Source organism: Beta vulgaris, chromosome 9 (genome assembly GCF_026745355.1).
Source record: "Beta vulgaris subsp. vulgaris cultivar EL10 chromosome 9, EL10.2, whole genome shotgun sequence".
NCBI classification, from domain to species: domain Eukaryota; kingdom Viridiplantae; phylum Streptophyta; class Magnoliopsida; order Caryophyllales; family Amaranthaceae; genus Beta; species Beta vulgaris.
Genome location: NC_079210.1, coordinates 50,319,868 through 50,332,420, shown reverse-complemented (window position 1 = coordinate 50,332,420; position 12,553 = coordinate 50,319,868). Strand labels below are relative to the sequence as shown.

General features: G+C 37.3%; 1 protein-coding gene across 4 annotated transcripts; it reads left to right on the top strand.

Annotated features, from left to right (window-relative positions):
* Positions 1-234: 234 nt before the first annotated feature.
* Positions 235-12,116, top strand: LOC104904532 (hypothetical protein). 4 transcript variants are annotated; one of them, XM_010692801.3, is made up of 10 exons: positions 236-605; positions 2,213-2,323; positions 3,112-3,210; positions 3,357-3,443; positions 7,203-7,311; positions 7,480-8,093; positions 9,181-9,345; positions 9,433-9,675; positions 10,098-10,313; positions 11,649-12,116. In XM_010692801.3, the coding sequence occupies exons 1-10, from the start codon at positions 414-416 to the stop codon at positions 11,874-11,876; spliced, it is 2,064 nt and encodes a 687-aa protein (XP_010691103.2). In that variant the 5' UTR covers positions 236-413; the 3' UTR covers positions 11,877-12,116. The 4 variants fall into 4 exon arrangements, with proteins under 4 accessions (XP_048491845.1, XP_010691103.2, XP_048491847.1 ...); XM_048635890.2 differs by having other exon boundaries at positions 465-605; positions 2,213-2,312; positions 3,120-3,210; XM_048635888.2 differs by lacking the exon at positions 2,213-2,323 and having other exon boundaries at positions 235-605.
* Positions 12,117-12,553: the final 437 nt, after the last annotated feature.

Genomic DNA, 12,553 nt, shown 5'->3' with positions numbered 1-12,553 from the left:
ATTAAAGTAGAAACAAAGGTAAATATATATATATTTTGATCCATATGAACCACGAAGGCGGTACAAAATACAAAGAAGGTGAGGGGGGTTCAAACCTGTGACCTATCGTTCACAGCACCTCAATCTTAACCATTAGGCCAAGACATCATTGGTAACAAAGGTAAATATATAATTGTACTTTCAAATATATTTTGAGACGAGTTCAACAAGGGTTGGGGCGATGTTTAGCATTCGAGAAACAAACAGGCAAACAAAACACCCCTTTCTTCTGGCTTTCTCCAAGTGTCCAACATCTGTTAAGAAAATTATAGAACTAGTTGCGCACTTCCTTAGTTCCTTTAGCTTCTTCCTTGTAGAAACTCCACCATCTTCTACGCTACAAAATTGAATCACCCATCATTTGAGAATTAGTCATGAACGCTTATGGGATGGACTTCACGTTATTGGATTTTGGATTACCAGATCATCTCCTTTATGAAGGCTTAACCCATGATTTTGCAGCTTCTTCTTCACCTGTACCTGTACAAGTGGACCCCACCTTTCGCCATGATGGAACTTCTCCTTTGCCTTTGGGTATGGAGTGGAGCCCACCTCCTCAAAAATGGGTATGCTTTATTTTTCTTCATTTACCTTTTTTTTGTTGCGAAATTTCAGAAATTTCCCTTTTTTTTTTTGTTTGAGTTGGGGTATAATCGATGTATTGGGTTACTGGGTTTTCTAAGCTTACATTTTTTTTTTTGATTGTTCTGTGATTTATGGGTTTTTGGGTGGTTTTGATTTTGTGTTTGATTACTGTAAGATTGTAGTCAAATTGATGTTGGTAATTTGGTTATTTGTGAAATTCTAACTTGTATATCTGTACTCCTATTAACTAGAATATGTTTAAGTGAAAGATTGATCACTCGGATGTTTGAACTGTACTAATCTAGTGCGATTTTTGTGGATATGAATGCTTTTGCCACTTGAATCTAGCCATAAAGGAGTATTGAACATATTCAACTGCTTTTTGTTTGATGGGGATTTTTGTAAGACCAGGCTCCTGACCCATAGTTATATCAAAGATGAGACTGGGAAGCTGATACGCCAAGTTCTTTGAATAGGGGAGGGTTTTGGGATTTCACTTGATTAGTTTTGTGTTGGAGGACCAAACACAATGTGGCTTAATGTGGGGATCATCCGATATTGTTGTTTTTATGTGCAATCTATGTAATCAGAATGAACGATGAATTGAACGAGGCAGAGAACTCAGTGAACCATGATGTCACCCGTTTTGCATTACGGGAAGATGTCAAGAGAGACTGTTTAAATAGGAGGATAAGGAATGTGCTAGAAGACTTCCAAAGAGAACAGGGGTAGATTGAATCTTAGCAGCCAAAAAATGATGCATCAACTTAAATATAGTTTTTGGTTTTGCTGAACCTATATCGAAAGAAGAGTTTGAAGTAATCAGGATTTTCATTGAGATTGTTAAGAGCAGCTATGTATATGGGTGAAACGGAAAATTCCTGGACTCTTGACACAATTTTTTTTCTTGTTGTTTTTAATGTTTAAATGAGGATGTAAATATTGGACAACTGCCCTTTAGTATGTAACTTTTCATTCAAAATGAGAATCCTAAGAGAACTGTCATGGCTGTAATATGGAATTTTTTTCAAAGACTTCATATAGTGGATTGTCATTTAGATCAAGTAACTAATTTGCAAGTCAAGTATTGAACTATTCCTGTTTCACCTCTGATATAAAAGCTTCGGATTTTTAATACTTTTGACTTTTACGGTCTTGAGTGCTCATCTTTAACCATTGATGTTTTAAGAATACACATGAAAGATGCGGCAAAGTTTAATAATAAAAGGTAAAATGTTGCATTTATTAAAAATGGAGGGATCAGTTAATAACACAAAAGTTCATAAGATTATTGTTTTGAAACTAATCCCCGCCCTCCCCCCTCCTTTTCCCAAGGAAAAAAAAAAGAAATCTGTTTATATTTTCCATTACAGTTCATATAGACCCTATTTCTTTCAAGGTATGTGACCTTCTACTTTGCTTTGTGTTTTTCTCTATCATATTAGCTGATTGGCATGGTCCCTTTGTTGATTCTAATCATCCACGAGTCATTGTTTTACACCAATAATTGGTATAATTCATGTATGGTCACATAGTATGTTATATATTATTGGATTAATTGGACTCAGCGTAATACATTTGTCTGCAGGATGGGCGTCACAGTGTTTGGCCTCACAGTCCTCACACTGGATGGAGATACTGTGTCACCATTCCTTCGTGGACTACCCTGTCAAATTCAAGAGGCACAGGTCCAGTTGTGGTATAAATTACATAAATTGGAACTTGATTTGTCACTTAGGCTCCTAATGAGAAAAACATGATATACTTGGTTAATTTCATTTGTTTCTGATTTCTATTTCATGTTAAAATCACGTGAAATCCATTATGGTCAAGACAATATCTTTAATATCAATAATCCTTGTTGATTTCTTCCATTTGAAATTTTGAATTAGGATATTGTTTTTCAAGAAGCTATTTCTATGAAGAAGTTGACCATTGGAACTTTGTTTTATCTTCTTTTACACTTTTCTTATTTCATTGTATTTAGGATTGGACTCATTAGAGCCTTGGGTTGCATTTGCAATCTTTTGGTTTGTGCTTGACTAAGCTGATTTATCCAGATATTGTGGATCACCACTTCCTCTTTGAGGTTTTGTAGTCTATGTTCATGACATAAAGTTTGAGTCGCCTTTTCTTTATATATATACTCGTACATGTATTCACTAAAATATATATCTTCTGGGTTGCCGTAGGAAGGCCAGACTGATTGAATTAAAATTTTCATTCTCGACTGTAAGCAGCATGCCTCTCTCATTTTCATTACGATTTTAATTAGGTATTTATTTGAAACATGTATTTTATCTGCAGAAGAGGATTAATTTCAGTGTGTGCTTGTTCAGTTTAAGGGTTGTAGTGAGTGATATCACCAACTCTTTTAATATTCAAAACGATGATTTTAGCTATGCAGCCCTCATCCTCTTTATTGTTTTATCTTCAAGATTACTGCATGGTGCTTTAGGATTATGTTCTCACTATCACAAGGGACAGTATTACAGGGTCCAAGTTGGCATACAGACACCAGAAGCAATCACAACAGTTCGAGCCATATTACACAGATTTAGTGATTTCTTGAAGCTATTTTCAGAGGTTAGCTCAATTGTTTACTAGGGTACATTTTCCTATCATCACCAAGTAACTGGATTGGTGGTTTTGTTTTCTCTGAAGGAGCTCAAACATAGAATTTCCTTATTTCTGCTGAGAGAAGCACTAATTAGTGTAGCTCCATTCCACAGCTCCAGAAGCTATTTCCCAAGAAAATTCTGCCTGCACCTCCTTCTAAAAAGCTCGTGGGAGCTAGAAACCGGAGTTTGATTGAAGAGGTAAAGTACATTTCTTTTTTTTAATGGACTATAACCAACTTTTGCTGTATTGTCTATAAGAAATGAACTTATTTACCTGTAAAAAGGTCGGCCAAAATAGTTCTTTATTTACCAGATGGTACTTGCTGAAGCTAACATGAGCTCGGACTTGTGTACCTTTTTTGCTGTCTTAAGCTCAATTGTCTTTATCAGAACGACATATGCCCGTTAAGTGATTTTCCGCTGGTTGAAGCATTTGTGTAAGTGTGCAACTCTTGGTTTTTGCTGTCTTCAGTTGCTAAAAGTTCTTATCTAGGTTTTTGGTGATCTATAACAAAAGTATGGGTTTTAGGAATGGCTTTTTTCCCTTTTGTTTTTGTAATTTGATGCTAATAATAAAGACTGATGTTTGTTATGCTTATACTGATGCTTATACTGGTGTGGCCCAAGGTACTAGAAGAAGAGAGTAATAGAATTTGGATGTCCTATGCAATTTGTGAACCCTACCTTTGGACATTCAATACTTTATGCTTGTTTCTTTTAGACCCTATAAATCCCATTTTTGACAAATAAATCCTGTACCTAGATTTGAACCTTAAATAATGAACATAAGTAATTAAACATTAGACAAATATTATTGACATTAGACAATGCTCTTAACCGTAGCTTATAATGTTAATAATTATGCATGACCTAGCTATGGATGGAGATAAAGAACCATATAAAATTAGAGAAGGTTGGGGTAGAGAAAATTGGAGAGGTGCGAGTAAGAGATTGACAAGGCAGCTGTGGGTTCTTTCAAGACGGGCGAACTTTTTTCTTCTTTATTTCTCTCTATTCCACTCAACCGAGGTTTCTTTAACTCGATCTAGTCTAGCTAGCAGACATCTCTGTCTCTCTCTCCCTCCCTCCCTCCCTCCCTCCCTCTCTCTCCCTCTCTTTCTCCCTCTCTCCCCCCCCCCTCTCCTCCCCCTCTCCCCCCCTCTCCCCCCCCTCTCTCTCTTAGTATTTCAAGCTTCACTCAAAGTGTAGTTAGATTTTGGGTGAAGGAGCCACATGGTTATACAGAGGGAGACGGGTGATTCAAGGTGAGAACAGGAGACTGATTGGAACTTCTGAAGTGGCACAAGGGAGATGCCAAAGGGAGGACTTAGGGAATTTTGGGTGAATTAGCCACATGGTCCAAGCCGACCTACAGTGGGCAAGGGGTAATTCAAGATGAGAACAAAAGACTGATCTGAACTTCTGAAGTGACACAAGGGAGATGCCAAAGGGAGGACATAGGGAATTTGTAAACCGATTCGGGTTTCCAAACCACAGTCCCAACATTTCATAAATAAGGTTCCTACTTCTTTGGACCATGTAAATGTTGAACCATTAAGCCAAGGATAACAAAAATGAGAGTCAATAGTATGAAGACATAAATCTGCTCTTTTCCTGTTTATGGGGTGTCTCCCAAACCATTCAGATAGATTCGAGACCTCACTATAGCCTTCTAGCACTTGTCATGGTAGAGAAATTCTAATTTCAGTATTTGTTAGGTCATACAAAGTTCTCTAGACATGAACTTTGAATTATCGTAAATGGCTGAAATGAATAAGGATGATGGTTGCATACCTCGACCAGCAAATGAACTCCTTGAGTATTCTCCCTCAATATGTAGACATTCACTCTTCAACAGCTCTAGAAGAGGAGAATGCTTCCTGCAAACCAGTAGGCTTGATCAAATGTCCGAAAAAAGAATAGTGGTTAGTAGGTCATGGACAGTATGGGAAATGCTAGAGCGAAATCTTCTTGGTTCAACTAGAAGCACCAAGTCCAGTCATGATATTTCACTTAATTGTATTTAAACTGAATTTAGGGTCTTCTGATCCCTCTCACGTTCTAATACATAATCAACTGTTCACGATGATGGTACGGTTTGTTCTTGAGAGAGTGAAGCTCTCCTGTTCTCTTATCTCTCTAGAAACCCACTTCCTCTTTTGTGTCAAGCCATATTTAAATTTCCTTTCAGTACCGACCATCTCCTTGGATACAGAGAGGTTTTTATTTCTCCTTCCACGCCCCATTTCACCAGAATGGTCATTTGCTTGAGCATTTGGAGCACTTCCATCAACATAAATGCGTTTATGTAACTCAATATCTTGGTTCATGGCTGCCAGCATTCATGCAGTTTTGCATACCACATGTATCCAGCATTCATGCAGTTTTGCATACCACATGTATCCAGCCTTCATTGTTGTTCTTGCAAAATTGCCCTTTATGTTGTATATCTTCCTGGACTTTGTCTTGCTCGCTTATGGTATGAGTAGCTTTGCTGCATATTGTAGGAGGGTGCCCAACGAAATCTTGGTGGATATTTCCAATACCAAACTTTCTTTGGCGGACTTCTCCCTTCTCCCACCAGATTACACAGAGAGCTGCAAAACGCCTAACATTCTGTAGAATTCGCATTGATTTTGATATGACATTTTCAATATTCTCCAAGATCATTTTCTCAAAACTCTATTGAAAATTGGCGGGTAGTTTACGGAGACTGGCGCAATCTGTGTCGTGCTTGAAATGGGTTAGATTCACGTTCTCACTTCCCAATGATTTGTGAGACTCCCACTAGCTCTAATGATCATTCTTCCTCTGAAGCATAGTTAACAGTGCAATTATGCTAGGCACTCAAAAATGTCACACAGAAAATTAGGGCTAAATAAGGATATGGATGTATTAATATTAGTCACAGCACCAATGGTTAATACAAACTAGCTCACATTCGAGAGGTGAGGCTCTCCTTAGTTACTTCTCTCTACAAATCATTTCATACCCTACTCTTATTCCACTCCTCTATTTATACTACTGAGCTGCTGAGATCACTCCAATCATTTCTGCCACCTCTGCTGTCCTTTCTGCTAGCCGTTAGGAATAAAGGAATATCCCCTGCCAATCATTGACTCATCATGCCTTGCTGTCATTCTTCTAGAAGGTGGGATGAAGACCCTCTTTTACCCTTTCTTGCATATGTAATTAGTTTCTCACCAGGCTGGTATCTAGCAAATTACCTTTTCCTAATGTCATCAGGTTAATGTTCCGATTCGATTTCCTTGACTTCATCAATACTAATTGTATATTCTCTTCAAAGGAGGACTTTCCAACTATCTTGCGAATCAAAGCAGTTTTCCATGTTGACTTATGACCTCATAGGCTTATACTTTTCCTTCAGTATAGGCACACAGAGTTTTTGACCCAAAACCTCAACTGGGAAATCTAATGCATAAGGCTAGGTGGGATACTGGGATTAGGGAGGAGGAGGAGGGGAACAATTCTACAAGGGTGCTGCAATGGTGACCCTGAGTGTGGAGGCTCACAAGTCACAGGCACACCTTTCAAAGAAGCAGCGAGGGCCTGGATAGACCTAGGTTGGTGGGGGTTGCTGATGGATGGTGGTGGGGTAGTGTTCTTGGCATTTAGTTGAATTTGTTGAAGGATTGGGTCAGAGCACTAATTGGAGGAGGGATTCACGTTTTTGCCGTGAGGGCGGTAGTTTTTTTTTTGTTGAAGTTCCTCTCTAGGTGTTTCTCTCGCTAACTTCTCTCTAACCTTCTATTTTCTCTCTGTTATTTTGTTCACATCTTGTGCAATGTGCATTTTGTAAGTTGCAAAGTCTCAAGTCTCAACATACGGCATTACGCACAAGTGCTCCTGTATTGACAAACCAATGTCGTAAGTTTTAAAAAATTCCATGGCAATTTTATGATGCAATAGTAATTTGTAACTGTGGATGTTATGCAGAGAAGAATTTCTTTGGAAGTTTGGATAGAGAAGTTGCTATCAAATATTAATGTGTCAAGGAGTGCACCTGTGGCAATCTTTCTGGAGTTGGAAGCTGCTGCCAGGTCTTGTAGGTGTTTTCCTCATAAATCTTGGTTTCATTGGTGGTTTCATATTCTGCTTTTTTATTGGTTATAAGCTCTGGACCATCTTAGCTATGTTTCTAATTACTGTGACGTTGAAATTGGCATGTAAAGTAGTTTGAGGTGATTTGATAGATATGTGTTTTTTGTATCAGCATTCAATGATACAACTGGGAATGACGTCTCTTCATTCATTGAATATAAGCCAAGTTCTAGGATCTCTGTGATTGGTGATGCTTCATCGGTCACATCAGATTATGGTGACAACGCTAGTTATGGAAAATCCGATATTGAAGCACCTGAGGATGGAGGTCGTGCTGTATATACAATTAGCAGGTCGGATATTGGTTGGAGAAAGGATGTATCATATGACGATGCCTCTGAGAACGCGTCATATGATGATGATGTAAAGGAGATTTTATCTCCAGGAGAGGACTGCAAGGTGATGGACCATGTTATGAGCTTGTCAACTGATGGTGCTGAAAGTGAAGTAAGCTCTTTAAAAGCTAGTGAACTTTCAAACGATGGAACTTCTAGAGCTCACAATGAAGGCGGGCTCAATTTTTCTGTGGGAGCTAAAGGTCCAATCGATGAGAATCTACTATCTCCTACCAACCTATTGGTGGTTCTTCCATCTGATCAACGCCATAAATTCAGTAGGGTGCTCTCTACTATGCAAAGAAGGCTCGCAATCGCAAAAGCAGACATGGAGGATCTTGTTGCTAGACTGAATCAAGAGGTTGCAGTGAGACAATACCTCACAACAAAAGTATATTTCTGAATATAGACTTTTCTTCTTTCTCTAATTTTACCTATACAACTTTACTTGAGCAGTGCTGCATACGAAGTGGAACTCCATCTAAACCTTACTAATACTTGGTGTTGGTGGTTGTTGCCCCCATGTGTTCCCCACATATATTCCTGATAATTTTATAAGACCTCATAGGAAAGTAAATATAGAAGAAAGTGCTGGTTTTCATATTCTACTCTCGCTTTGTTCTTTCCATCTTCCAACTTCGGTTTGAGAGGTTTACTCTTGATTCATCAAATGTCTCTTAACCTTTTTTCATCTTTGCTTTTACCTGATATTATGGGTCCATTTGTCGTCCACGTGTGATAATGCCTTGTTATTTCTTGTAATTAAGATGTTTGGAAATAGTCACATGTGATCATGAAGCTTGTATGCTGTTTGAATTCTCAATTATTCAAAAATGACATGACATTAATAATGTCGTCAAAGATTTATAAAATTTTAGAATAAGAGGGAAAAAGAGTGTTTCCTCTGAGCTGGGTTGTTAATTGGCATATCACTTAATATAATACTGGAATTTTACTTCTTTGTGAGCATCTTTTGGTTTATTCAAAAAAAAAACATTGTGTATCTTCTACCGTTTGGTTCTCTGAAGGAAATAGTTATGTCCATTTTTTGCTTTAATAACTGTTCTTATTGTTTTCCTCATTTCTTTATTTATGGGGTAGTCCCATGATTTGTTCCATGTAGTACTTCTATGAAAGTGGTCTTACATCATCCAACTTGGCGGTGTTAGACCCTTTTCTGGTTCTTGCTTTATGTTTTCCCTGTTTCGTGTTTGTTTCGTGATCTGTTTCATGTGTCCCTTGTATGAAAGTGGTCTCTCATCATCCAGCTTGGTGGAGTATCCTTTAGAGTTGATGCTGTTAGCACCCAAGGATAGATTAGTTATAGTTTCGTGTTTAAATTAGATATGTTGGAGCTTTAGTTCTTCTTAGTGGTTTTTCTGTCCCACCCCATGAACCTGCCACGTCTTCATATGCAAAGTGCTGCTTCCAGTCATTAGCTTGTGACAAGTATAGTTTGATTAAAATTTTCTCCTCAGGTCACAGATTTGGAGGTGGACCTGGAAAGTACTAAAGAGAACACAAAAGACAATCTTCAACAAGCTCTTTCAGTTGACAAGGAGAGGTATACTCAGATACAATGGGATATGGAGGAACTTCGCAAAAAGTGTTTAGAAATGGAAATGAAATTGAAAGCTGAACAGGTTATATTTGTACACCTATTACAAGCAATTCTTTATGCTACTAAGAATTGCTAATATTATGTTGTTTTGATGATTGTGATCTTCCAGGATGAAAAGATGCGTATGGTTTCAGAAAATTTAGCTGTTATTCAGGAGATTGAAATGCTGAGACAGGAATTAGATGTGTCCAGGGATCAACTCGACAACTTGCAGAAAAATCACGAAGTATCTGAAACTAAATCAAAAACAGATTTGAAAGTGCTTGTTAAAGAAGTTAAATCTCTCCGAAATTCGCAATCAGATTTGAAACAGGAGCTCAGCAACCTAATGAAAGTAAAGATAGAACTGGAGGTAATTCTATTTCCAAAGAGTATGTATCCCTTTAATTTTAGACAATTTGTATGAACTTGCATAGTTGACCAGTGGATTTATCTAGCAATTATTTATGCTTCAGATCACCATTGATCATGTAATACTACATTTGGGTAATTTATAATCATATATATGCTTGTGTATTGGTTTCATTATTTTCAGATATTTCAGCTGCATCTTAGATGACAAAGGTATTAATATGTGAAATGAAATAGGAAAATAAAAATTGTTTTTTTTTAGTTTACCATCAGGTACTTATCTCCAAAATTTTCTTGCCATGTCATACAAAATTACAAATAATTTCGGTTGTATCTCCTTTGGTCTATGTCATTCTCTTTTGTGCTTCGTGCTTGGTTAGTGTTTCAACTTATTTCTAGTATCATCCTGAATCCTGATACCAGAGAGACCTCCAAAACGAGAAGCAAAGAAAGGACTATGCAAATGCTGTTAATGAGAAGTTGCTGCATGAATGTTCAACTCTTCAAAGACGGCTTGAAGAGTCTAGTGTGAATTTCTTAGTTGCAGAGGAAGACAAATTAGTGCTGGATACTTCACCATCAGATGCTAGTGATCTTCTTACCACGTCTGATAATCGAATTGGTCTTCTTCTTGCAGAGGTACTTTCTTCTATGATTTTTGCCGTGTTGCATTTGATTTTAAACTGATCTTAGTCAACCTCGCCAGGGGAATTTTTATTACTGATTAGTGATGCCTACAGGGCAGGATGCTGTTCTGTGGATTTACCAGGAGACTTACATCACTTTAGCTGCTATGTGTTGGCTAAGGCGAAACCTAATTCTTTGCATGACTATTTAATTAGTTCTTATCCCTGCATGATCTAATCACAAATATCTAAGATGAACTGGTCAACCTTGCAATACCACTATTGAGAGATTACCTTATGCCCTGATCCTGACTAATTTAGGCTTATGTTTTCGGCAAAGCAACCATCTTTAGGTTCAAGTTTCCATCACAGAAAAGGGTGAGAAGTTGTGTCTTAGTCTTGTGACTCTTGTCTACTTCCTTCTTATCATGTACTTCTGTTTTCCTTCCAAGATTTTGAATTTGATCTTGTTTGGTCTTTCATGGCTCCTTTTGTCTACCGTACAAGAACATTGGACTATGCTCTTTATGTTTCAAATATATCCGGTGTCAGATTTCTAGTTTAGAGGACCCACCCTTCCAATTGGACCAATCACACGTATTCTCATGTTCTCATAACAGTCATAATCCTGGTGCTCCGAAAAGAATCCATTGAATCTGGATCTTTTTTTTCTCGTGGTTGTATTGGATACTCAAGATATCTATTAATATAATGCCTGAATCATGTTGGTCCCTATTAAACACTGTACTTCTAACTTTTATAACCAAGAGCAGAATTAAGCTCTGAAAAGACGATGGTCCTTCATCCTTCATAGTCCCAGGAAAGCAGCATTCTGATCTCGACCTTTATTTTCTAGTAATTTGGTCGAATGATTATAATTTTCGATCAGAGTGGACTGGAGGTCCCAGCATATTAGACCTAACTGGTTGGTGAAAAGTCTCATATCTTCATAAATAATCAGCTTTTTTTAGAAGGGTACTTCATGTTTCATGATAATATATCACTAACATATCATTCTCTCCTGTTCAATTTCTCTTGTTTTGTTCAAGTGTGCAAGCTCTTGTGCTGTACTTTTTTTATCCTTCCTAGTTAATCGCCTTTACAGATATGAAGAATTTAGTTAATTTTACTTAAAATTGCATTGCTGATGTACTTGGCAATTGTATTTATTATATAGTATAACCTATAATCTTATATTGCTATATTATAGTGGGATTGAATATCGCATATGTATAATGACTTGTACTTGAAACATTAATTTTGGGCTGAAATTTCTATAGAGAGCAATGGAGGGAGTAGTATATAGTGCGTTCGTTTTAATATTTAACATAAATCATAATTGTGACAGGCACAACTACTTGCGCAAGATGTTGAAAATACAGTAGACATGTCCGACAGTGCAACAGTGGACGAGCTGAGAAAGATGGTTACAGAGCTCTTCATTGATAATGCCAAAACAAGGAAACAGATGAATTCTTTCATCCGCTGTGCTCTTAAGACAGTTGACCTGTCTGAAAAGGAAGATGAAGGGAAAGAGGCGCCGTTGAAACAAACTGTCTTGGGGAAGTTCTTGTGAATCTTCTGAGTTGATAATGTACAGTTATCTTGTATATGCAACACTTGATCAATTTGCTTGTAAACTTACAGGCTTTTGGTTGTATAATAATAATGACCAATGATTAGTATGTTGAGCTTCTGTGCCCTTGAATGGAAACATGTACAATTAAAATTTAACAAGGACCAATTCTTTTGCCAGATTTGGTAAATTTTTGCCTTGTAATATGAGAGGCGTATCAATCTGATGTCTCATTTGGAAGGAATTGGCCTGATTTTGTTGCACAGTTAAACATGGCCTGTTTTTTCTGGATTTTCGTAAAATGCTGCAAATTATCCCCCGTAATTCTGACGAACTGTGAAACTAACCCTTATCGATAGGCTTTAATGCTTTCACCAATCGTGAAATTTGTCCCTAATTGTGATTCCAGTGAAATTCTTACCGGAAAATGGTAACATTTATATGATACACTTTCAATTCATAGAACAGTGATTTTCTTATGGCACAATGCCACTGTAGAGAAATATTTTCTAGCTCTCATGAATTTTCTAATAGGGAAATTCCAAATAGTTATTTTCTACTTAATTATTATACACATATATCTTAAATCTTAATTGCTAATGTGTATTTCATTTTCGTCGAGTGACAAGTTCACCAGAAATGTACAGGACGCTAAATTACACAATTGGCAGGAACAA